This window comes from Neophocaena asiaeorientalis, unplaced genomic scaffold (genome assembly GCF_003031525.2).
Source record: "Neophocaena asiaeorientalis asiaeorientalis breed wild unplaced genomic scaffold, Neophocaena_asiaeorientalis_V1.1 scaffold7, whole genome shotgun sequence".
NCBI lineage: Eukaryota > Metazoa > Chordata > Mammalia > Artiodactyla > Phocoenidae > Neophocaena > Neophocaena asiaeorientalis.
This window is the reverse complement of record NW_020185337.1, coordinates 3,655,821-3,681,208: the sequence shown is the minus strand read 5'-3', so window position 1 is coordinate 3,681,208 and position 25,388 is coordinate 3,655,821. Positions and strand designations below refer to the sequence as shown.

Genomic DNA, 25,388 nt, shown 5'->3' with positions numbered 1-25,388 from the left:
CTCTAGGAAAAACTAGTACAACTAAGACTACTTAAGGTCTTGAACTTATCACTAAGCTTATGAGACCAGCAATTACAGGACAATGGTGACATCTAGTGGACATTACAAATATATACCACACATATCTTGGAATAAAACCTTTTATTTCTAGTGTTTCACATATTTCAACCTGTCTGAAGAAGTATATGACAAATCTTTAGTTGTAAACCCAAACAAGATGACTCTGCGCCCTAAAAGCTTCTCAACATGAGTGACCCAATCATGTGATAAATATAAAACGTTTAACAATTAAAGTATAAGAAGTAAATATCTCAAGTCTTTAAGCACTAAGCACTAATTAAGTATATCAAATACACGACTAAAAGGTCTAGCAAATGGTCCAATATGATGATGATAACAAAAAGAATTTAAAAGATTCTGAATGAACCAAATGAAAAATGAAAAAAAAATTTAAAGAAAATTAAGAGCTGATCTATTTATGAATTTATTCAAGCATGGGAAGAACATATTAACCAGTATAGTCTGTCAGACAAAATAAGAAATGTTTTTAAACTATAAGATTATCTTATTTATGACAAATTTTCAAAACCAGATTAGTTCTCAAGAAAATTTATAGGATTATTCTTTAAAAGTAAAGGAAGATAACCGGAAGAAAACCAGCTAATCCTCTCAAGAAGCGATGAACTTACCTCAAAGAAGGACAAAAAAACAAACAACAAAAAGTACTTGTGGACAATGTCCTTACTTAGTATTTGTTCACACATAAGCAGATTTCACAAGATAACAGCACTGCACTTAATGAGAAAGCAATGAAAGTATATGTGATTTTTATTAAGCATTTTATCACAACTCAGGGAAGAAATACAAATATTTAGATTCTAGAGATAGAATCTAAATATAAACACTAAGTCAAATAAGAGTCCAGGCCACAAAGTAACTGGAAGTCTTTCAAAAATCACACATCCTTCCCAGATCTCTCAGAACCACCTACTTTAAAAGATTTTAATGATTATTTGAGCTCAATGATTTTCTGAAAAGAAAAAATGCTAAGGGCCAGAACTTTCCAAGTCTACATTTCAAAATCATTGAAGATATCTCTGAAATGTAAATATTTGGGGATTAATAAAATTCAGGTCACAAAAGCACTGTCTTACTGTCTTCAAAAAGTTATCAGAGGATAAATAAATTGTGATATATTCAAACAATGTATTACAACTCAGGAAGCAAAAAGAATGAAGTACTGATACATGCAACAACGTAGATGAATCTCAAAAAAATTAGGCTGAGTAAAAGAAGTCTTACATAAAAGTATACCCTGTATGATTTCATTTATATGATATTCTAGAACAGGCAAAACTGATCTGTGGAATGAATGAATGAATGAATAAACAAAATCACAACAAGAGTTACCTCTAAGGCTAGGACAGAGATGGAGATTGGGAAGGAATATGAGGGAATTTTCTGGGGTAATGGAAATGTTCTAAATTTTAACAAGAGTTGGGGTCACACAGATGTATGCATTTGTCAAAACTCACAAATAATATACTTAAGATTTATGCAAAATTTATATAAATATTACCTTAAAAAATAAACCTTAAGCAAATATTAATAATTCCAGTTATCATATACCATGCTAAAGCATTTGCGGTGATGTGTATAAATATCTGCAACTTATTTGGAAATGGACATAAAAATTAGATAATGGACAGATTATAATAAAGCAAATATAGCAAAACACTAACAACAGTAGAATCGAGGATATAAGTATGTTGAAGTTCTCTATTTAATTCTTTCAGATTTTCTGTATGTCTGAAAATTTCCATAATAAGATGTTGGGAAAAAAATAAAGATGACATTCAGAATTCAAAAGAAAATTAAAAATATAAAAAATTTAAAATACGTTCTGTAAAATATTAACAATTTTCCTTTTACATATTAACATTTTAATCTGTTTAATGTCAAAAGTGACCATCTTCTAAAGAGCAAACATTACAGGACAAAATATTTAAAAAAATTTTAAAGACATACCCGAATTTCTTGAAGATTGTGAAAATTATTTCCTACTCTGACTGAGATCTTGCTTGGAGTATAGCTTTCATCAGATTTGTAGTCCGCATAAATACATAATGTCTTCACTGTTGTTTTTCTTCTAAAAGCAATAAAGTAAAAACAAAAAGCCTTTTATCATGTGGAAAGATTATATACAAAACATGTTACCTTCTGATTTTAAAAGTCATATAGTTTGCTAAAATGAGTGTTTGAATCAATAATTTCCATGTTCTTTAATTTTAACAATGATGAAAATGAAGAACATATGAAAAAATAGATACACATGTTATACTTTTACAGACATCTCTTACCTAGAACATGGTCAAGAAACAGATGTAAGCAAAAAAGAAAGTTTAGCCAAAATAGGTACCTTAGACTGCAAACAAGCATTAAGAGTTTTCAGTTCTCATTTGTATTTTAGACAAAGGAATTATTCTAACAAGCTTGTTTTTCTTTACTAGTTAGTAGTTAATTACTTAATTTCCTATGTTACTACTTGAAAACAGCTAAGTGAGAAACTAATTCCAGCAAAAAGAAAAATGTTTAAAAAAACAGAAACTATAATCTTATTACTTAATGCAAGAAATAAAATTGTTTTTAAAACATACATATCTTAGAAAAATAAGCAAAGACTACATAACAAAAATTAATCTCAGAAAACTGCAAGTGGCCAGAAAACATGAAAATATGTTCAATCTCTAATAATCAAAGAAAAAGAAATTAAAACATACATAGACATTAGTCTTTTATCATATTGGGAAATATGATAATAACTGATAATACTCAAATTTGATTAGAAAAAGTTACTTTCATAGCCATTTAGTAGGTACAAAGCCTTTGACTCACAAATTCAACTTCTAAGAATGCATTAAAAGACAATAATAACACAACTACTCTAAAGCAGAAGAAGAGAAATCTTTATTGTTCTGCAGTTAAATTACTGAAAAATTATAAACAACCTAAATGTCCATCTCAATACAGAATTAAAGAGATTACAATATACCCAATTTAATGAAGTACTACACAACTATTTAAGATACACATAGATATGTAGTTATAGTAGGAAAAAAAAGCAGATTACAAAACAGAATATAAAAAAGGATTGCATTTTGGGAAAAACAAAAAAACTTTTAAAGTCATATAAACCTACATATGTATAGAAAAAGGTCTAGATAGAATCATACAAAAATAGTAAAAGTGACTATTTTGATGTTGTGAAACATTTCTTTCTTTATGATTTCTATATTTTCTGATTAATGTTTTAAAATAAGCATGTATTATTGTGGTCATTAGGGGGAAAAAAGAGACAATTTAAATATCAACCAAAAAACCATAAAGAAGTCTATTTAAACGTGCTTTAAAAGTTAAGATCTGATATAAACCGGCTTTAAAAGTTAAGATCTGATATAAACCGGCACTCACTTAATAACGAGCTCCTTGAACAGAAGTAGCCTGTGTCAAAAGTCAGTCTATAAAAACAGCAGGGGATCTATAGCTCTTAGCGAGGGGACCAAACTTCTATAGCTCAAGCTTTTCATCAGAAAGGAATGGGGAAAGTTAAGGACTTTTCCTCAAATAATGAAGACAGATCAAGATGTAAAACGCTAAATACTCAGGAATTGCTGACAGGATAAATACCATTACCAGGTTTTCAAAAGAGGCCAGCGGTATCAAACTGACATCCTTCTCTGTCTGCTGCGCCAGGAAGGAGACAGGAGGGGAAGGGCAAGAAAGAAGGGGAAATTTTGAAGGGCATACAAAAGATCTTTTCTCTGATGCACCAGCCATAAACAGGCAGTGAAAGGTCTTTCTTATCATGGAGAGATCAAAGATCATGAAGATTACCCTTAAGGATTTCTTTCTTTTTTTTTTTTTTTTTAAACAAAAGCAGATCTAAAGGACCAAACTTTTTGCTTAGAATAATTTCATCTCTAAGTTATTAAATTCCGGATAACTTAGTCGCTGAACCTACAAGATAACCAGGGTTAGGTTAGAGAGGCAAAGAATAATAATAACACTAATGATTATAAACACAACAGCAACAGCAGAAATAGCAAGTGAATAAGTGAACACTCTGTGTCTGGCCCAGAAGCAATGCTTTATATGTATTATCTCATTGACTCCTTAACCTTGTGATACAGGAACTATTATCACCTCTATTTACTGATTAAAGAAAACAAAGTAACACTCAGGTTAATAACTGGCTTAAGGTCACAAAGCTAGTAGGTGGGCAGTGTTGTAGTTTACGCATGTATCTGCCTGCCTCATATGATCTTAACTACTATAACCTTCCTATTAATTAATTGTACTTAGCTTATCCAGCATTGTCATTGACACCATTTAACAGTAACATGTAGATGTTTATAATTCTTTAAATTTGAGCTACATCATGAGTTCTTAACCTTGGGTCTATGTAGCCCCAGAAATCATATGTATAACTTATGCTATATATGTAGTTTCATTAGATTTGAGAAGGAAACTGTGACCCCCCCCCATAAAGTTAAAACTGTTACTCCATAAAGCCTTTTAAAATTATTTATAAATTTTATCTCATGGTAAAATTTAAAAATAATATTGCTTAGAAAATCATGCTGCTTGTCCAGTGGCAATGCATGTGGGAAGGAAGCACATACATTGTGCTACAGGACTTGCCCCCCCACCATAAACAACTAGAATACCAGACAACATATATGGAACAATCGTCTGCAGACACTGAATGACAAGACGCAAAGGCCTGTAAGTCCTGAGAGAAAGGAAACAAATGAGGTGAGCCCTATGAATAACTGGGCTTTCTGACTGATGGCAATTTCTCAACTGCTATGCAGGCAGAGAAAAGCCTAAAAGAATCTTGCAGTCTCACTGAACTGAGGAAGGAGCTATACTGAGAAAAAACTCCAAAAATCTGCCTGGAGTCCCCTTGAGTCTTTGAACACCAATCTACACAGGCATAGATAGGGTGACCACAAAGACATGCAAAGAACAGTTGCTGGGGGAAGAACAATTACTGAGAAACAGTAAGCCAAACAATTCCCAGAGCTTTGCACAGAGTAAGCAAACATTAAGAGTTCCCAATAACCAAAGTGGAGAATCCAAATAGCTCCTCAAATGTCTAGGACATTCATTTGAGATCCCAGAAGGATCAAGCCTTTGTATTCCATGAGTCTAATCTTGCCCAAGAGAAGTGATCTTCAAGAGTGGTCTCAAAAAAAAAAAAAAAAAAAGAGTGGTCTGGGGATCTATGGGGGATCTGTAGGGGATTTCAAGATCCTTTCAAGGCATCAACAAGGTCACAACTATTTTCCTAATAACACTAAGATGTTACTTGCCTTTTTCAGAATCATTCTTTTATGAGTATACAGTGGAGTTTTCCAGATGTGATCTGACACGGGATACTGTAAAAGATTTAATGAAGAAGCATATGTGTGACTCCAGCTGTCTCCTCTGAAGCCAGACACTAAAGAGATTCACAAAAAAAGTAAAACAATAACACTCTTCTCACTATTTTTTGTTTTGGAAGAGACAGTTATTTTTCATCTAAAAATGGTATTTATGTTAACATAGTAATAGGTTAATTATTTAACTTTAGATGAATAAATAGATACTTAAAAATTCCTCAGCTATAATTTCCAATATGGTAAATACTGAGAGGATATAAAAAGTAAACAGAAGATCTTTGGAGACCTCAATAAAAGTTTAAAGTGGTACTGAAACCAAAAAAAACTGGAGGCTTACTGCCCTTGAGCAGGGATCAGCAAACCACAGCTCAGAGGCCAAATGTGACTGACCACTTATTTTTGTAAAAAAAGTAATATTGAAGCGAAGCAACACCCATTCACTTACATACTGTCCATAGCTGCCTTTGCACTACAACAGCAAAGCTGAGCAGTTGCCACAGCTTAAAACATAGTTTGCGAGGCCTAAAATATTTACTATCTACCCCATTACAAAAAGTTTGCTGACTTCTACCCTAGAGTAAAGGGTACTCTAGACCAGAGTAAAGGGGCTTAAAATGAAGCCTCAAAAAGATCAAGTTGATTCTTAAGAGCTTACCTGCCTGCCAGAACAAAGTCTAATCGTCTTTAGAAAACAAAATCCAACACTCAACATGGTAAAATTTACTATATCTGGCAACTAATCAAAAATTACTGCAAAGAATCAGAAAAATATGACCCATAATGAGGAAAAATCAGTCAATTAAGACAGATATAGAAAAGACTGAGATGATGGAATTAAAAAATAATAATTTAAAAAGAGAAAACATAAACATGTACCTATAGCTATATAACAAACCACCTCAAAACTTAGTGGCTTAAAAAAATAATCATTATTTTGTTTATGAATTTGGAATTCGGGCAGGGCCCAGAAGGGAAGGCTCCACACAGCACTGGGCGTGGCTATTTGACTTGAGAGGTGAAGGACCTGCTTCCAAGACGGCTCACTAACATGGTGGTAAGCTGGTGATACTTGTCAGCTGGGAGCCTAGCTGAGAGCTTGGGTTTTGATTCACTTTTTTTATGGGCTTCTCCATTTGATGTGGGTTTTCTCACAGCATCGTAGATGGGTATCAAGGGAAAGAATCACATAAAAGAGAGAACAAGGCAGATTGCCTTTTATGATCAAGCCTTAGAAATAACAGTATCATAACATGCATACTCTATTATACAAGAAATCCACAAAGGCCTGACCAGTTTCAAGAGGGGAGACATAGATGTCGTCTCTTGATTAAGTAGTAGCAAAGCTGAAGAAGAGTATATGCAATAGGAAATAATAATGTGAACATACTGGAAAACATTGTCTCCCTTCCCTGGAAATCAGGGGGTGGAACTGAAAGTTCCAACCTGCTAATCACATGGCTGGTTCTCCCCACAACCAGCTCCCACCCTTGAGTGGAATCCAAAAGTCACCTTCCCTAAAGTGTTTTCAAGAGCCTGAGAGCAAGAAGTCAAATATTATCCCATTGCTCTTAAAATTCAGGAAATTCCAAGGGTTTGGGGAGCTGTGAGCCAGGAACTATGAACGAAGACCAAGTATATATGAAACATCTGAATAACCATGTATTCTTCTTATAAATCACAATATTGTAATAACTGAATACTAGTAACAACTTTGGGTCAATAAATTAGATAATTTTGATAAAATGGACAAGTTCTTTGAGAAAAACAAATTATCAAAACTGATTCGATAAAATAGATAATCAACAAGGATCTACTGTATAGCACAGGGAACTCTACTCAATATTTTGTAATAACCTATATGGGAAAAGAATCTGAAAAAGAATGGATATATATATATATATATATATATATATATAATTGTGTCACTTAGCTGTACACCTGAAACTAACACAACATTGTAAATCAACTATACCCCAATATAAAATAAAAATTAAATTAAAAAAAAATCTGCTGACAACTGAGGCATAAAAAAACTATATTTTTCTGGGGGGAGAAATGTCTCAACGAACATGGGAGAAAAATTGGTAATTAAAGAGAAAATCTGTGCTATGGCAAAAAACAAACTGATTCAAGAATAGAAAATCAATTAAAGAAATAAGACGTTTTATGTTTAATTAAAAAACCCAACAACTTCACACAAAAAAAACTCTGGGAACAGATAGCTTCAATGGTGAATTTTATCAAATATCTAAGCAAGAAACAATAGTGATTCTATACGAATCTTTTTAGACTTAAAAAAAAAAATAGAAAAGATGAATGAAACTAAAACTGGTTCTTTGAAAAGATAAACAAAATTGATAAATCTTTAGCCAGACTCATCAAGAAAAAAAGGAAGAGGGCCCAAATCAATAAAATCAGAAATGAAAAAGGAAAAGTTACAACTGACACCACAAAATCCAAAGAATCATAAGAGACTACTACTACAAGCAACTCTACACCAATAAAATGGACAACCTAGAAGAAATGAACAAATTCTTAGAAAGGTACAGTCTCCCAAGACTGAACCAAAAAGAAATAGAAAATATGAACAGACCAATTACCAGTACTGAAATTGAATCAGTAATTTAAAAACTCCCAACAAGCAAAAGTCTAGGACCAGATGGCTGCACAGGTAAATGCTACCAAACATCTGGAGAAGAGTTAACACTTACCTTTCTGAAACTATTCCAAAAAATTGCAGAGGAAGGAATACTTCCAAACTCATTCTATGAGGACACCATCACTCTGATACCAAAACTGGACAAAGATACCACAATAAAGGAAAATTACAGGCCAATATCACTGATGAACATAGATGCAAAAATCCTCAACAAAATACTAGCAAAGAGAATCCAACAATACATTAAAAGGATCATACACCATGATCAAGTGGGATTTATCTCAGGGATGCAAGGATTTTTCAATATCCACAAATTAATGTAATATACCACATTAACAAATTGAACAATAAAAACCATATGATTATCTTAATAGATGCAGAAAAGCTTTTGATAAAATTCAACAACCATTTATGATAAAAACTCTTCAGAGAGTGGGCATAGAGGGAACATACCTCAATGTAATAAAGGCCATATATGATAAACCCACAGCTAACGTCAAACTCAATGGTAAAAAGCTAAAAGCTTTTAAGATCAGGAACAAGACAAGGATGCCCCCTCTCACCACCTTTATTCAACATAGTTTTGCAAGTCCTGGCCACAGCAATCAGAGAAGAAAAAGAAATAAAAGGAAAACAAATTGGAAAAGAAGAAGTAAAATTGTCACTGTTTGCAGATGACATGATGCTATATATAGAAAAGCCCAAAGACACTACCAGAAAACTACTAGGGCTAATCAATGAATTCAGTAAAGTTGCTGGATACCAAATTAATACACAGAAATCTCTTGCATTCCTATACACTAACAACAAAAGATCAGAAAGAGAAATTAAGGAAACAATTCCATTTACCATCGCATTAAAAAGAATAAAATACCTAGGAATAAACCTACCTAAGGAGGCAAAAGACCTATACTCCAAAAACTATAAGATGCTAATGAAAGAAACTGAAGACAACACAAACAGATGGAAAGATATCTTGGATTATAAGAATCAATATTGTTAAAATTACCATACTACCCAAGGCAATTTACAGATTCAGTGCAATCCCTATCAAATTACCAATGGCATTTTTTACAGAACTAGAACAAAAAATTTTTAAACTTGCATGGAAACACAAAAGACCCCGAATAGACAAAACAATCTTGAGAAAGAAGAATGGAGCTGGAGGAATCACACTCTCTGACTTCAGACTATACTACAAAGCTACAGTCATCAAAATAGCATGGTACTGGCACAAAAATAGACATATAGATCAATGGAACAGGATAGAAAGCCCAGAAATAAACCTATGCACTTATGGTCAATTAATCTGCGACAAAGGAGGCAAGAATATACAATGGAGAAAAGATAAGTGGTGCTGGGAAAACTGGACAGTTACATGTAAAAGAATGAAACTAGACTATTCTCTAACAACATATACAAAAATAAACTCCAAATGGATTAAAGACTTAAATGTAAGACCAGATACTGTACAACTCCTAAAGTAAAACATAGGCAGAACACTCTTTGACATACATCGCAGCAAGATTTTTTTGGATCCATCTCCTCAAGTAATGGAAATAAAAACAAAAATAAACAAAAGGGACCTAATTAAACTTAAAAGCTTTTGCACAGCAAAGGAAACCATGTACAAAATGAAAAGACAACCTACAGACTGGGAGAAAACATTTGCAAATGATGCTACCAACAAGGGATTAACTTCCAAAATACAAACAGTTCATATGGCTTAATAACAGAAAAACAACAACCCAATCAAAAAGTAAGCATAAGACCTAAACAGATATTTCTCCAAAGAAGACACACGGATGCCCAACAGGCACATGAAAAGATCCTCAATATTGCTAATTATTAGAGAAACGCAAATCAAAACTACAATAAGGTATCACGTTATACCAGTTGGAATGGCCATCGTTAGAAAAATCTACAAATAATAAATGCTGGAGAGGGTGTGTAGAAAAAGGAACCCTCCTACCCAGTTGGTGGGAATGTAAATTGGTGCTGCCACTATGGAAAACAGTATGGAGGTTCCTTAAAAAGCTAAAAATAGAGTTACCATATGATCCAGCAATCCCACTTCTGGGCATGTATCTGGAGAAAACTGTAATTCAAAAAGATACATTCAGGGCTTCCCTGGTGGCGCAGTGGTTGAGAGTCCGCCTGCCAATGCAGGGGACACGGGTTCGTGCCCCGGTCCGGGAAGATCCCACATGCCGCGGAGCAGCTAGGCCCGTGAGCCATGGCCGCCGCGCCTGCGCGTCCGGAGCTTGTGCTCCGCAACGGGAGAGGCCACAACAGTGAGAGGCCCGCGTAACGAAAAAAAAAAAAAAAGATACATTCATCCCTTTGTTCACTACAGCACTATTTACAATAGCCAAGACATGGAAGCCACCTAAATATCTAAAGACAGACGAATGGGTAAAGAAGACGTGGTATATATACACAATGGAAAATTAGTCAGCCATATAGAAGAATGAAATAATGCCATTTGCAGCAACATGGATAGACCTAGAGATAATTATATTAAGGGAAGTAAGTCAGACAAAGATCATATGATATCACTTATATGTGGAATCTTAAAAATGATATAAATGAACTTATTTACAAAACAAATAGACTTAACGACATAGAAAACAAACTTATGGTTACCAGAGGGGATAGTGGGGTTGGGGGGAGGGGAGGGCAAATATATTAGGAGTTTGGGATTAACATATATACACTACTATGTATAAAATAGATAAACAAGGGCCTACAGTATAGCACAGAGTATATTAAATGTCTTGTAATAACCTATAATGGAAAAGAATCTGAAAAAGAATATATATACATATATATATATACATATATATATATATATATATGTGTAAAACCGAATCACTTTGCTGTACACCTGAAGCTAACACAACATTGTAAATTAACTATACTTCAACTTAAAAAAAATGGTTAAAAAAAAAGAAAAAGAAAACTAGAGGCAGAAACACTTCCCAACTCATTTTATCAGGCCAATATTACCCAGTAATAAAATCAGACTAAGATATTACAATAAATGAAAACGATAAACTAGTATCCCTCAAGAATATAAACATAAAACTTTTCAACAAAATATTAGTAACTCAAAACCAGTAACTTATAAAAAAGGATTTAAAAATTAAACAAGGATATATGACAACAAAGGCATAAAAAATAGACAAAATGAGTTCATCAAAATTAAGCACTTTTATAAAAAGGCAATCCACAGAATGGGAGAAAATATTTGGAAATCATGTATCTGATAAGGGACTAATATCCAAAATACATATAGGACTCCTAAAAATCAACAAAAAACCAAAACACTCAATTCAAAAATGGGCAAAGGACTTAGCCATTTCTCCAAAAAAGATATCAAATGGCCAATAAGCACATGAAAAGAGGCTCAACATCACTAATCATTAGAGAAATGCAAATCAAAACCATGAGATACCACTTCACACCCATTACAATGGCTATTATCAAAAAATAGAAAACAAGTGTTGGTATGGATGTGGAAAAATCAGAACTCTTGTATATTGCTGTTCAGGATGTAAAATGGTGCAGCTGCTGTGGAAAACAGTATGGTGGTATTTCGAAAAATTAAACATAGAATCACCATTTGATCCAGCAATTTTACTTCTGGGTATATGTGCAAAAGAACTGAAAGCCAGGACTCAAATAGATATTTGTCCATCATGTTCATAGCAGCATTAGTCACAATAGCCATAAGATGGAAACAATCCAAATGTCCATTGATAATAAACAAAATGTGCTACATACATACAATGGAATATTATTCAGAAGGAATGAAATTCTGATATATGCTACAACATGGCTGGACCATGAAAACATTATGCTAAGTTAAGCTAGAAACAAAAGGACAAATATTTTATGATTCAACTTTTATGAGATACCTAGAGCAAGTTACAAGAGATGTATCTAAATCTCTGCTTCTAAGACTACAAAATAAAGATTAAAAATAGCTGTAAAGGCTAAAGGAAATAAATAGGGAAGGCATTTAGCAAAATATCTGGTATTTAAAGTCTTTAAAAAAATATTAGCTGTTACCTTCATTTCTGGTGTATACATATTTAATACCCTAGGACAGGAATTGGCATACTACAGCCGACTGGCTGAAACCTGCCCACCACCTACATTTGTAAGATAAAGTTTAATTATAACAGCTAAATTCAGTCATTCTGCATTGCCTACAGCTGCTTTCATGCTATGACATTAATGAGTAGCTGCAACACAGACCAGCTAGCACACAAGGCCTAAAATATTTGCTATTGGGCTTTTTCATAAGAAATGTGCTAATCTGTATCCTAGGACAATAAAAACAAACTAGAAATACAATGCTACAGAATGTTAAAATAGATGGTGTAAATGGAGCAAGATAAGCAAGTTAACTGGTTTCCATCTGTCAATAAATTCAAAGCAAATGACAAACATATGGCGGTTCTCCATTTCCCCCCAAAAGTAAGCATTTCAAAACTGAAAGGGTCCTTAGAAGTAATAAGTTAGAATAAATTTTTTATCATCACTCCTGGTGTACTTAACGCAATGCATTAAGGCATTGCATTGGGTCATAAGCAAAGCATACTTTTCTGAAATAAATCATATTGAGAAGTATATATGAGAAATATCTACATAAAAGGAACTGTGTAAAGTACCACAAAGAATTCATAAAGGAAACAACAAGGTCCTACTGTATAGCACAGAGAACTATATTCCATATCCTATGATAAACCATAATGGAAAAGAATATTTTAAAAAAAGAATGTATATATATATATGTATAACTGAATCACTTTGCTGTCCAACAGAAATTAACATAACATTGTAAATCAAGTATACTTCAATAAAAAATGTTGATTAAATAAAAAAAGAATTCATAAAGGATAAGACAATAAACTTAAAACATAATCTAGTTGAGTCGAAAAGTAATCTCTAAGGCTTATAAAAAGCAGAGTTAAGTGCATTTCAATATAATTTCTATATTTCTTTAAATTTTATGTAAATAAAATCAATTTCTTTGTCTACTTATAACCTATACAAATTGAAAAATTCAAAAATGTATTACCTGAATTGGATGTTCACTAAATGAGGCTGGGAGCCATCTGACTGCCAATAAGTTTCTAGATTGTCATCTCGTAATTGATCCACTCCAAATCCTGAAAGCACCACGAGTGACAATAAATTCTCATGATAAAGAAAGAGCCATATATTCAAAATACAAAATTACCACATATATTTGTCCAGAAAGTTTGATAAAGAGGATAGTGAGTACTGTGAAATTTAAATTAACCAAAACTCTTCAATCCTCTTAACCAGACCTCACTTCTCAGAAGCATAAAAAATTAATAAACAGAAATCTCAATTAAACAGATTTGGGAGACCAGAAGGGGAAGTTCTCACACCCTGTGACCATAACGGAGCCCAAGAAGAAGAAGAAAGTCTCCTTTCTTGGCAAGGACTCAGCCAATGAAAAGCCACGGCCTCTCTGTTTACTATAGCCCTCCCAACTTCCTTTTCCTCTCTGTAAAAGTGTGCTACTTCCTTTCAGTGTGGAAACTTGCACTTGGCTTGCCATGGTTGCAGACTCTGAATTGCAATTCTCTGCTGATCCTAAGTAAACCCATCTTTGCTGGAGCAATATCTGGCAGACTGTTTATTTCACATCAACATGTTGGTGGCCTCTATGGGGACGAGAAAAGACCCCCAATGTTTCCAAGGCTGGTAAGCAAACAGGTGCAGTACCCACCATTGAACCCACTGTCACTCACTGCTTTCTCACTGACCCTGGAGTTTGAAAGTCTTTCTCTTGGATCTCAGCACACGCCCTCTTTGCATTTTAAGCTCTCCAGGCTTTATTCGGGATCTATTTTAAGGTTTCATCTCTTTGGTTAAGGCTTTGTTTTGTATATGAGTACTCATTTGGCAGGTCAGTCTAATTTTAAGATCAGACTGTTTCAACCAAATCTGACTGAAAACACCTTTGGCCCATTCATTCGGGAACAGGGGCTGTTTCTCTGAAACTGTTCGTTTTCTTCATCCTCCTCCTTTGGAAGGGGCTGTCCTATGGAAATTGGCTGTAAAAGTCTTTGGCCTGGCTCCTTCTAAAACCAAGCTGTCTTCTTTGAACTGGCTGGGATTAGCCTGCAAGCTGTTTGAATTGAGCAGTTTGTGCTGTAAGCTGTTTGGAAATTGTTCTTCTACTCCAGAGAAAAGCTGAGAAATGGGATCCTAGTTATCTAAACATTTTGAGGGCACCCACCCCCTAGGAGGACTCCAGATGATTTTGTTTAAAAGCCAAGGTCCTTCCTCAGGCACATTTCTAACTAAATGGACCAACCTGACCAAAAGCAATTTAGAATAGAAATGGCTATTACAAAGAACTTTTGAAATCCCTAACTTAATTTTGTTAGCACTGAATTGGACTACAATAGCTCAGAAATTTCCAGAACTGAGTGAAATGCTTAGTTTGATTGGTATTTTGAAGCTTCTCAACATTATCAGGGGTCTAAAATTGCCTCTCTGCAAAATAAAATTTTAAGATTAACTGAGGCGAACAAATGATTAAAGAAAGATACAATGGCTCCTGGAGCCTCAGGCTCTATCTTCCTTGGCTGTCTGAGGCGCCACCTCAGGCATCGTCTTCTCTCCCTCCCTCAGCTGCTGGTGGCCAGACTCCACCTCTGGCGCCATCTTCCTCCTTCCCTTCTGTGCTGCCTACACCTCTATTCCTTCAATTCCCCCATACTAATTCTCTCACCAACCTTCCCCTTTGCTCTTAAACTTTCCCAACTCCCTTTTCCTCTGAACTTGTCAGAACCTGCCCCTTCAATATTAAGCCTTCTAAGGATTCAGAGGCTAGACCCTTAATTTCATATTTCCCCGGACCAAAACTGAACCGCAAGCCATATTCAAAATTTTCCCAAAGTAACTGAAGATCCTCACATATTTGCTGAAGAATTTAATACAGTCATTAAAACTTATCAACCTGGTTTCTCTGACTCCTATCAACTAGTTCATAGCTTTTTGGTGACGGCCAGGCCCAGCAACTGAAAACTGCTAATTGGAAAAATCCTGAATGTTCTCTAGAATTACAACTGGGAGACCAGTCCACCAACTTATTATCATATGGCCAGGCTTGAACAATCGCTAGGCAACTTCATCGAGCAATTCCTGAGGCTTTTCCAAAGTCTGTTGATTGGAACAAAATTCAGACTTGCAGACAAAAGTCTGATGAACCTGTTTATGATTACTACAATCAACTTCTAATTGTTTTTGAAGAAAATTCTGGTCTTCCTTCAGATATTGATTCCACCCAGGTCGTTTTTAACTATGTTTATTAATGGACTGAACTGGGACCCTTCCCGTCTAATATAAAGGACCAGGATAGAATGGGAAACTATGTTCACTCCAGATTTAGTTAATCTGGTAAACCAGTTCTCTGGCATTTTAGATGAGTCACCTCAAAGGAAGACCGCCTAAATTCTTAATTTTCAATTCCAGCAAATGAAGACTCCTAAACAGAACCAAAACCCTCCTAGTTTCTACTATTATTGCGAAGAGTCAGGACATTGGAAAAAACACTGTTACAAATTTAAGCGTTTCAGGTGCCTTCAGCCCTCTAACCAGCCTCTCCAACATCCTCCCAATTCTCAATGACAGGGCTCTGAGGAACTATAGGGCTCTTCCCAATGCTCTCAATCAGTTTGGAGAAACATTTCTCTAGACTGGGAAGGAATCTCTTCCAGTCCTGACACTGGAGCCACACTCTAAACCCCACTACTATAAAACAGCCCCTGCCCCAGAGAACTAAAACAATTCAAATAGTGGGAATCTCTAATGATCCTCAAGAGGTTCCTGTCTCTGAACTCGTTCCCTTCTGTTTAGGCCCTTTGAGAGTTGGACACTTTTTTTCCCCTCAGTTCATCCACCCCTATTCATTTATTAGGTCGAAACTTCTTAGAGAATTATCATGCCGGAATTTCTCCCAAAAGGGGAAAATAATTTTAGAAACTGACGGTAGTCATCAGAATAAACAACCAGGTGAACTAAATGACCCTCTGACATCTTTTATTTGTTCCATCTTTGATGGTAGATCAGATTCCAGAAACACTGATCATTTGTCCCTATTATCAGCTACCACCCTCCTTATGGGCAAAATCTCCAACTGATGTTAACAAAATTCACAGCACACCTCCCATCAAGATTCAAACAGACCCCTCAAAACCTCTTCCCGGAATTAATCAATACCTTATATGTAAGAAAGTCTTTCAAGCCATAAAGCCCATAATATAAGATTACAAGGCTCAAGGCCTCATTATTCCTTTTACTAGTCCCTGTAACTCTCCCATTTTACTGGTGAGAAAACCTAAGGGTGGACCTACCAGCAATAAACAACATTGTTATTTATCCCTGGACACCCTGTTGTTCCTAACCCTCATATGTTACTAATGCCCATTGCTACCATGAGTAAATTCTTAACTGTAATTGATTTATGCAGTGCATTCTTTAGTATTCCAGTTGAAGCCCACACCTTTTTGCCTTCACTTGGAAAGAAATACAATTCACCTAGACAGTAATGCCTCAGGGTTTTACTGAGAGTCCTGTTTTCTCACAAATGCTAAAAGCTGATCTGAATGATATAAAACTCCCTAGGGGTTCTACTTTGTGGCAATATGTGAATGACTTGCTTCTTTGTTCTCCTTCTAGAGCTTCCTCACAGGAAAATGGCATCCACCTGCTAAAGCTTTCAGCCTTAATGGGACATAAGATTGCCAAAGAAAAATTGCAGTTGGCCCAAATTCAGGTTTGATATTTAGGGCATCTGATATCAGAACAAGGGCTACACCTAGATCCCAATAGATTTCATGGTGTCCTAAGTTTCCCAAAACCCTTAAGTGCCAACTGCAAGGTTTTCTCAGGCTAGTTGGTTATTGCTGAAATTGGACTCTAAATTTCTCTTTTATGGCCAAAGCCTCTATATGTTTTACTTAATGATAACAGCCCTGACCCAATTTTATGAGAAGAACAGGAGGACATAGCCATCAAGGCCTTAAAGGAGAGTTTGATAAACCCACCTGCCTTTGGGCATCCCAATTATCAGATTCCCTTTTTCCTTTTTGTATATGAAAAGGGGAAGAGAATGTCCTTGAGTTACTCACCCAAAAACATGGGGCCCACCATTGACCCATAGGGTATTATAGCCAGCAACTGGACCCTGTGACATAGGGATACCCCCCTTGCCTTAGAACCAGTACAGCCACTGCCCTTTTAGTTAAGGTCACCAAGAAAATCACTGTGGAATCCCCTTTAATCACTTTTGTACCTCATGAAGTAGAAGCTCTCCTGAATTCTCATCACATTCAACATTTCTCAGTCAGCTGCCTTACCTCCTATGAAGGCCTTTGTTAAGTGTTCTTCACACTACTCTTTTACACTGTAAAAGCCTGAATCCACCTACTCTTTGCTCCTCAGCAAATTTATCTGGAAATCCTATATCATCCAGCCATTCCAGATAACGGAAAACTATCTGGTATTGTTTTTCCTGATTAAAATCATAATAATTTATACTAATTAAAAAAATAAAGTGTGGAGTTTTCAAAAAATTTAAGCAAAACAGATTTAATTTATGTTTTATTTTTGGACTAAGTAGTATATTCATTTTAGATCAAATTCACAAGGTACAAAAAAGAACATGGTGAAGTCTCTCTACCCCCAGCATCTAGTTGCCTTCTCCAAATATAATCCAAGTTATCAGTATCTTACATACCCTTGCACAGATGTAAGCAAATATATATATTCTTTTTTCCTCTCTACACAAATGATGGCATATTATACATACTTCTACACTTTGCATTTTTCTTTTCATTTAACATATCTAAAAGATTAACCCGTATCAATAAATTAATAATAATAGCAAACACTGATATCACATTTAATATGTGCCATGCACATTTCTAAGCATTTTATATATATTAAATCATGAAATATTTATTAACTCATATAATAACTCGGTTAACCTAAACATCTTTTAAAAATTCTGTATCAGATCATCTCGCTTCCCTGCTTAATATCTCTAGCGATTTCTCTTTGTACTTAAAATCCAAATTCTTTTCCAAGGCCTACCAGAGTTCACATAATCTGACCCATGTCTAATTATATCTCCAATGTCATCTTCTACCACTTAACCTCCTTACAACTCTCCAGCCACACTAGCCTTCTTTCTGAACTTCAAACATGCCAAACCAGTTAGCTTAGAGCCTTTGAACTAGGTGTTCCCTGTGTCAGGAAGCGTCTTCTCTGAAATCTTTGCATAGTGGATTCTTCTTAACATTTACATGTCAGTGCAAATTTCACTTCCCACAAGAGGCCCTCCTTGATCTATTTATTATATTGCTGTTTTATTTTTTCCAACGCACATATTGCTATTCAACTCAGAAATTCTTTAACTCAATGATCGTAACTGTCAGTTATAGCATGAAAAGAAAATAAAAATTTCGTCAGGTTTTTTTTTTTTTTTAAGAAAAATAGAACTTACACCACCCAATTATGCCTCTCAAAATTAACTCATAAAGGCAATGTCTTGGTAGAAGATATGGATCAAGTGGAAAGTATGTTCTAGGTATTCACAAAATACAGCCTCATCAAATCCCTTATTTTTGTCGGCTTATAAAATATCATGTATAGAGTCAAACATAGAAAATGTACCTATTTCTCTCCTAATCTTCTTTCCCAACATGGTATGCATTTGATGCTTATGAAATTAAATGGTTAAATTATTATAATAAGACTCTGTTATCATGCCGGCAACCACACAAATCTGACCTTTAGTTTTTCCAGTCTCTTGGGCAGAGACTGACAATTGTGCTGAACTGTGGAATTGTTTTCTGATGCGTATTCAATTAAGCTGAATCTACTAAATACATTCCAACTTTAATCTGAGTGAAATATTGAACCAGCATTTCCAAAGATAAAATAATAATTTTGCAAAGCCATCTACCACCAACCATACTAGCAGCAGTGAAGTACATCTGTATCTCCCAAAGACTGATACTAACATTTTGAAAGTTTATTAAAATTCTCCCTTATATCAGTGCTCACCTGAATTACTGCATATCTCCTAACTCATTTCTTTACCTCTAATCTTGCCTCACTTCAGTCCATCCTTCATAGTTCTCAAATGTGAACAAACACTGTTTCATTCTGCTACTTTAAATTGCTCAATGGCTCATACTCTCTGTACAATAAAGTATGAACTTTTAAAAAAAATTTTATATTTTTGGCCATGCTGCGCAGCTTGCGGGATCTCAGTTCCCTGAGCAGGGACTGAACCCAGGCCACAGCAGTGAAAGCCCAGAATCCTAACCACTAGGCCACCAGGGAACTCCCAGGTATGAACTGCTTAACAAAGCCCCCTATGATCAGGCCTCTTCGTAACTAGCTAGTTTCACCTATGCCACTTCCCTCTGTTCTAGTCTTACTGACTACTCACAATTCTTCGAAAGAACCATGTTTTGCTTAGCTGTACACCTTGGCACATACTGTTCCTCTTGCCTTTATGTCCTTCCCCAGTGAAATTCTACCTTGCCCCATCGTGCCAGATACGCATCATCTCCATGAAGACTTCCCTGATCCTCTGAAGCAGTGTCAATCACTTTCTCCTTTGGCCCTCTACTGCACTGAGCCCATGCTTAGAGGGAAGCAGTATGACCTAGTGAAAGCCTGACTGCCTTGAGTCCCAGCATTCCCACTTATTAGGTGATATTTGCCAAACTGCTTAATCTGTCTGTACTACAGTTTCCTCGTTTGGAAAATGATAAAAAATAACAGTAAATACTTCATACGACTTTTGGAGACTTTACTGAGACAGTTGTTTATTTTATACATGCAAAGTACTTACAACAGAACCTCTCTAGTAAGCACCAAATAAAAGTTATAAATTATTCCATTGTATAATAATGACTAATTTAAAGATACAATTCCTCCATTAGATCGTGAACTCCTTGACAACAAGGTCTGTGTGTCTTTTTTATTTTTTAATCTCTAACAGTGTTATAGATTTCAGCAACTGTCTGCTGACTTGAACTGAAAAATATCTGACCATAAAGAAGTAAGGTTAAGTAAAGGTTAAACAACTAACTTTCTCATGCTGTTTCGCATTAATAAAGACTATTCAGTCATTCATAACATGCAAAATGATAATCATATAATTATATTTCACTGATGAACACAAAGCTGAAAATCACAGAAGTAAAATGTGTGACAGCACAATGATGAATTTCATGACTTTCATACCCAACACATTTTTAAGTGATCCCCACCATTCTTCTGGTAGTGTCAACCATTGTTCTCTTCTGCACCTCCAAGATGTCAGAGCAGTGGGACATCTTCAGGGGACCAGTGACTTCTATGTGTTGTCCTCTGCCAAGCCCCACAGCATAAAAGAATGTGAACTGGCACTGATTCTTACCCTGTTACTGACATCAGTATGGCATCAGTCGAATTATGCTACTCAGTAAAGCAATAGAAGATACTCAATTTGAGCAAATTCACAGAAATATTTGGTGCTATAAAGAATATTAGAGGGCTTCCCTGGTAGCACAGTGGTTAGGAATCCACCTACCAATGCAGCAGACACGGGCTCGAGCCCTGATCCGGGAAGATCCCACATGCCGCGGAGAAACTAAGCCCATGCGCCACAATTACTAAGCCTGTGCTCTAGAGCCCGTGTGCCACAACTACTGAGCCCGTGTGCCACAGCTACTGAAGCCTGTGTACCTAGAGCCTGTGCTCCGCAACAAGAGAAGCCACTGCAAGGAGAAGCCCACACACCGCAAGGAGGAGTAACCCCCACTTGCCGCAACTAGAGAAAGCCTGCGTGCAGCAACGAAGGCATAACACAGCCAAAATTTTTAAATTTTTTTAAAAATTAAAAAATAATAAAGAAAAGAATATTAGAAACTTCTGAATCAGTCTAGGATACATGAAGCTAGAAAAAGGCACCATCCTCACTCAAACAACAAGAAAAGGCTAGATAAACTACAAACTCATAATTTTTCTTGAAAACATGAGTGCTTAAAATCACACAGCAACCAAATATCCCGAAATCCAAGAAGGGTCAGCTCCCAGGTTAGGAGAGAAAGGATGGGCCGCCTGTCCTAACTGTGGTAGAGCATGGAAGGAAGGATCAGCGAGCAAATAAACATAGAAGGAGAAATCAGGTAGAATTTCAACAAATTGCTAAAGACTAAGCATGGGCTATCATAAAAGTATAGCAGCCCTGGGAGTCGCAAACACAAGGTGAACTCACTCTGACTCTCAGACTCTTTTCTAAGGGCCTCACTGTACACATTAGAGGACATTTTTGGGGGAAAGCAAGAGATTGGAAAGCCTACGTCAGTGGTACATGCCTGGAGGAGGGGACTGACTGCCACTGCAGGAAAAGCAAAAACCCCAACCGCACAGACCCATCCTTGCTGGGAGAAAAGTAAAAGAAAAAACCCTCTACACTTGGGGAAGAAGCAGAAAACACTCCTTCCTCTGGGGATGGGGCAGAAAACTCTCCCTAGGAAAGTCCAGAGTTTCACTATCATAGGTAGGAGGGACCAAAATGCTGAGAAAGTCCCAACCTGGAGGTCAGACATGCAAGGGCTGTCTAGGATTGAAGCTAGACCAGGAAAACAGAGAAGAAGTCCTGCCTCTGATCCCCTGCACTGAGTTACAACCATCGCATTTTACTGCTGGAGGCAGGGCAAGAGGATGGAGAGAGACACCCTCTGAAGCACAGGGATACAGAGATAACTGAAAATGATTGTGGAGGAGGAACATTAAGAAAACTCCTCTGGCACAACAGCCCCGCCATAAGTACTGGGCATCTTTAGAGGAATTTGAAGCCTGTGATATTGAAAGTAACCATAATAAAACAAACAAACTCAAACCCAGCTCAATTCCTAACTAACGCAACCCCCGCTATAAAAGGCTGACAGAGGAAAACAGGTATCCATTTCAAAGTATAAATACCATTTTTCTCAGTATCTACTAATCTATATGTGATGTTTGGCATTCAGTAAGCATTTATGATGCACAAACAAGCAAGAGAAACAAATATTATCAAAAGATAAAGCAATCACTAGAAATAGACTCAGAGATAAACCAGATGTTGAAACTAACAAATGGGGACTTTAAATAGCTATGATTAATATGTTAAAGAATCTAGGGGAAAAGGTAGATGAAATGCAGGAAAAGACAGGGAATTTCAACATAGGAGAAAACTCCTTTAAGAGTCAAATGAAAAAGCCATAATAAAAAACACCATATCAGAGATGAAAGATTCCATAGACAGAATCATTAGTAGACTCAATAATGCCAAAGAAAGAAGTAGTAGACTTGAAGCTAGGCCAATTAAAAAACCCCAAAGCAAAACACAAAGAGAAAAAAAAAGAAAAAACAAAAACTAGAGCACCTAAAAGCAAGGGGACAAATACCAAATGGTCTAGCAAATTAAATGGTCTAGCATATGTATAATTGGATTCCCAGAAGGATGAGGATGGGGCAAAAGAAATACTTGAAGAAATAATGGCCACGAATTTTCATAAAGTAATGCAAGACATTAAACCAGAAGATCCAAGAATCTCAGTGGATCTCAAGCAGGATTAAACACACACACACGCATACACGTGGACACATAATGTTTATATTGCTGAAAATTAACGATAAAATCTTAAAGCCAGCTAGGAAAAAAGCCACATTAACTACAGCAGACTTTTCTTCAGAAACTATGCAAGGCAGAAGATACAGAATGACATTTTTACAGTAGTAAAAGGAGAAACCTGCTAACCTAGAATTTCATGCAGGGAACATATATCACAGTAATAAAAGCAAAATGAAATTTTTTTCAACCAAACAGTGCTAGCAGACCTGCAACACAAAAAATGTAAAGAAAGTTCTTCAGACAGGAGGAATATGATACCAGACAGAAACCTGGATCTATTCAAAAAAATAAAAAGTTCCCCAAATTGAAAAAGTTAAAGTAAGCATAAAGTTTGTTTTTTAATCACTCCAAAATATAACTGACCTTTTAAAACAAAAATAGCAACAATATATTCTGGGGGCTTAAAATATGCAAAAAAAATACATAACAAAAATGGCATAAAGCATGGGCATTAATTGGAAGTATACTGAAGGATTTGTATACCATATCTATAGTAGTATAATATTACTTGAAGGTAAACTGTGACAATTAAAGATGTACAGTGAATCCTTAGGGCAATCCCTCAAAAATTTCAAAAAAGATGTATAACTAATGAGTCAATAGTGGAGATAAAACAGAATCATAAAAAATACTGAATTTATCCAAAATCAGGTTTAAAAAAGAGGGAATAAATGGACAAAAACCCCCAAATTCCAAGGTCGTAGTTTTAAATCTAATTACATCAGTAGGTACATTAGGTGTAAATGGTCTAAACACTCCCAATTATAAGATAAAGAATGTCAGACTGGATTTAAAAAAGTAAGACCCAATAATATGCTGTCTATAAGAAATCCACTTCAAATAAAAAGATATATACAGTTTAAAAGTAAAAGGAAGAACTTCTAGTTTCCGATATGACATGTAAAGAGCTTGGACAATGTCACTCTCATCCTCACAACAACAAAAAAGCTGAACTGACTGAAAACCAATCATTTTTCTTAGGTCCCAAAGAGGTCACAGGGCAAACCACCACCCAGAAAACTGAAGAGAACAGAGAACAGAGAATCACGTCTTACCAGGAGCAGAAACCACCCCTAGAGTTAGCAACTGGTAGGAAATCTTAAAGAGTAATTGAGTAATTGTTCACTCACTAATTGCTAGAGACTGAGTACAGACTAGCTTGAGAGATGAAAAGCTCCTGGAAGCCCAGCCTTAGACAGGACCCCACATTTTCATGAGTTTTACCTCTAGGAGCCCCACCAGGTTCTCTTCAGGGTAAAGATCAGAGAAAATTCTCCAGTGCTTCCTGCAGATAGAGGGGGAAAGTAATCTTTATGAAATAAACCAAAAGCATTTTCTTCCCCTTTAACAAAGGCCTGACTTAAAGGAAAACTGTTTTAGCAGAACCTAAGCAACATGGGTTTTACCAGAGCCTGACATGGGGGAGGGAAAATACCCAACTCCATCCCCCTCTAGCCTTCCTGTCTCATCTAAGTGGGGAAAGAAAAGTTGAAAAGCGCTTGTAAGGTCACAGCCATGAACACAGGCCCACTAAAAGACTGAGATCTAATCAAAGGATTATAGAACACTTCCATTCCCCCCATAACTTACCACCATATCAACAGGGCTCCAACATAATATCAGGAGGTTAAATTCAAAAAACTGCAAGTTTAGATGCCATTTAAGGAGTCTCTAGGGAAATCCAAAGATAACAAGGAGACAAAAACAAAGACACTAAAGAAATTTTAGCCTCTGAATCTTAACCTTTACCCATCAGGCAGAAAATCAGCAAGTATATGGTTGAACCGAACAGCACAGTCAATCAGCTAGATCAAACTGATATTTATAGATTACTTCATCCAATGACAGCAGATACACAATTCTTCTCGAGTTCACATGCAACATTAATGAAAATGGACCACATTTTGGGCTATAAAACACAATAAAAACATTTAAAAGAATAGAAATCACACAAAGTGTGCTGCCAGACCACAGCAGAATTAAACTAGAAATCATTAACAGAAAGCACTGCTTTCTGAAATTTAGCATTTATAGCATGAACTACATATATATTAGAAAAGGATAAAGCTCTAAAGTTAATAATCTAAGCATTCACCTTAGAAAACTAGAAAAAGAAAAGCAAATTAAATCCAAAACAAGCAGAAGAAAGAAATAATAAAAATCAGAGAAAAAAATCCATGAAACTAAAAACAGCAAGTTAATAGAGAAAAATTACCAATACCACAAGCTGGTTCTTTGAAAAGGTCAATAAAATCAATAAACCTCTAACCAGGCTAACCACGAAAAAAAGAAAGAAGACACAAATTACTAATATAAAAAATGAAGGGCTTCCTTGGTGGCGCAGTGGTTGACAGTCCGCCTGCCGATGCAGGGGACACGGGTTCGTGCCCCGGTCCGGGAGGATCCCACATGCCGCGGAGCGGCTGGGCCCGTGAGCCATGGCCGCTGGGGCTGCGCGTCCGGAGCCTGTGCTCCGCGACGGAAGAGGCCACAGCAGTGAGAGGCCCGCGTTAAAAAAAAAAAAAAAAAAAAAAAAAAAGGAAAAAAAAAAAGG

The 25,388-nt window shown here is 35.9% G+C and overlaps 1 protein-coding gene across 3 annotated transcripts in view; it reads right to left on the bottom strand.

Moving 5' to 3' along the window:
- The window catches only part of ANAPC10 (anaphase promoting complex subunit 10), a 76,325-nt gene that overhangs the window by 45,423 nt on the left and 5,514 nt on the right, over nucleotides 1-25,388 (bottom strand). For all 3 annotated transcript variants that reach the window (XM_024736096.1, XM_024736097.1, XM_024736098.1), the window contains exons 3-4: nucleotides 13,193-13,283; nucleotides 2,029-2,149 (exon numbers count right to left, since the gene is read on the bottom strand). In XM_024736096.1, the coding sequence (XP_024591864.1) occupies nucleotides 2,029-2,149; nucleotides 13,193-13,283 (212 nt within the window). The remainder of the gene's footprint in view (nucleotides 1-2,028; nucleotides 2,150-13,192; nucleotides 13,284-25,388) is intronic.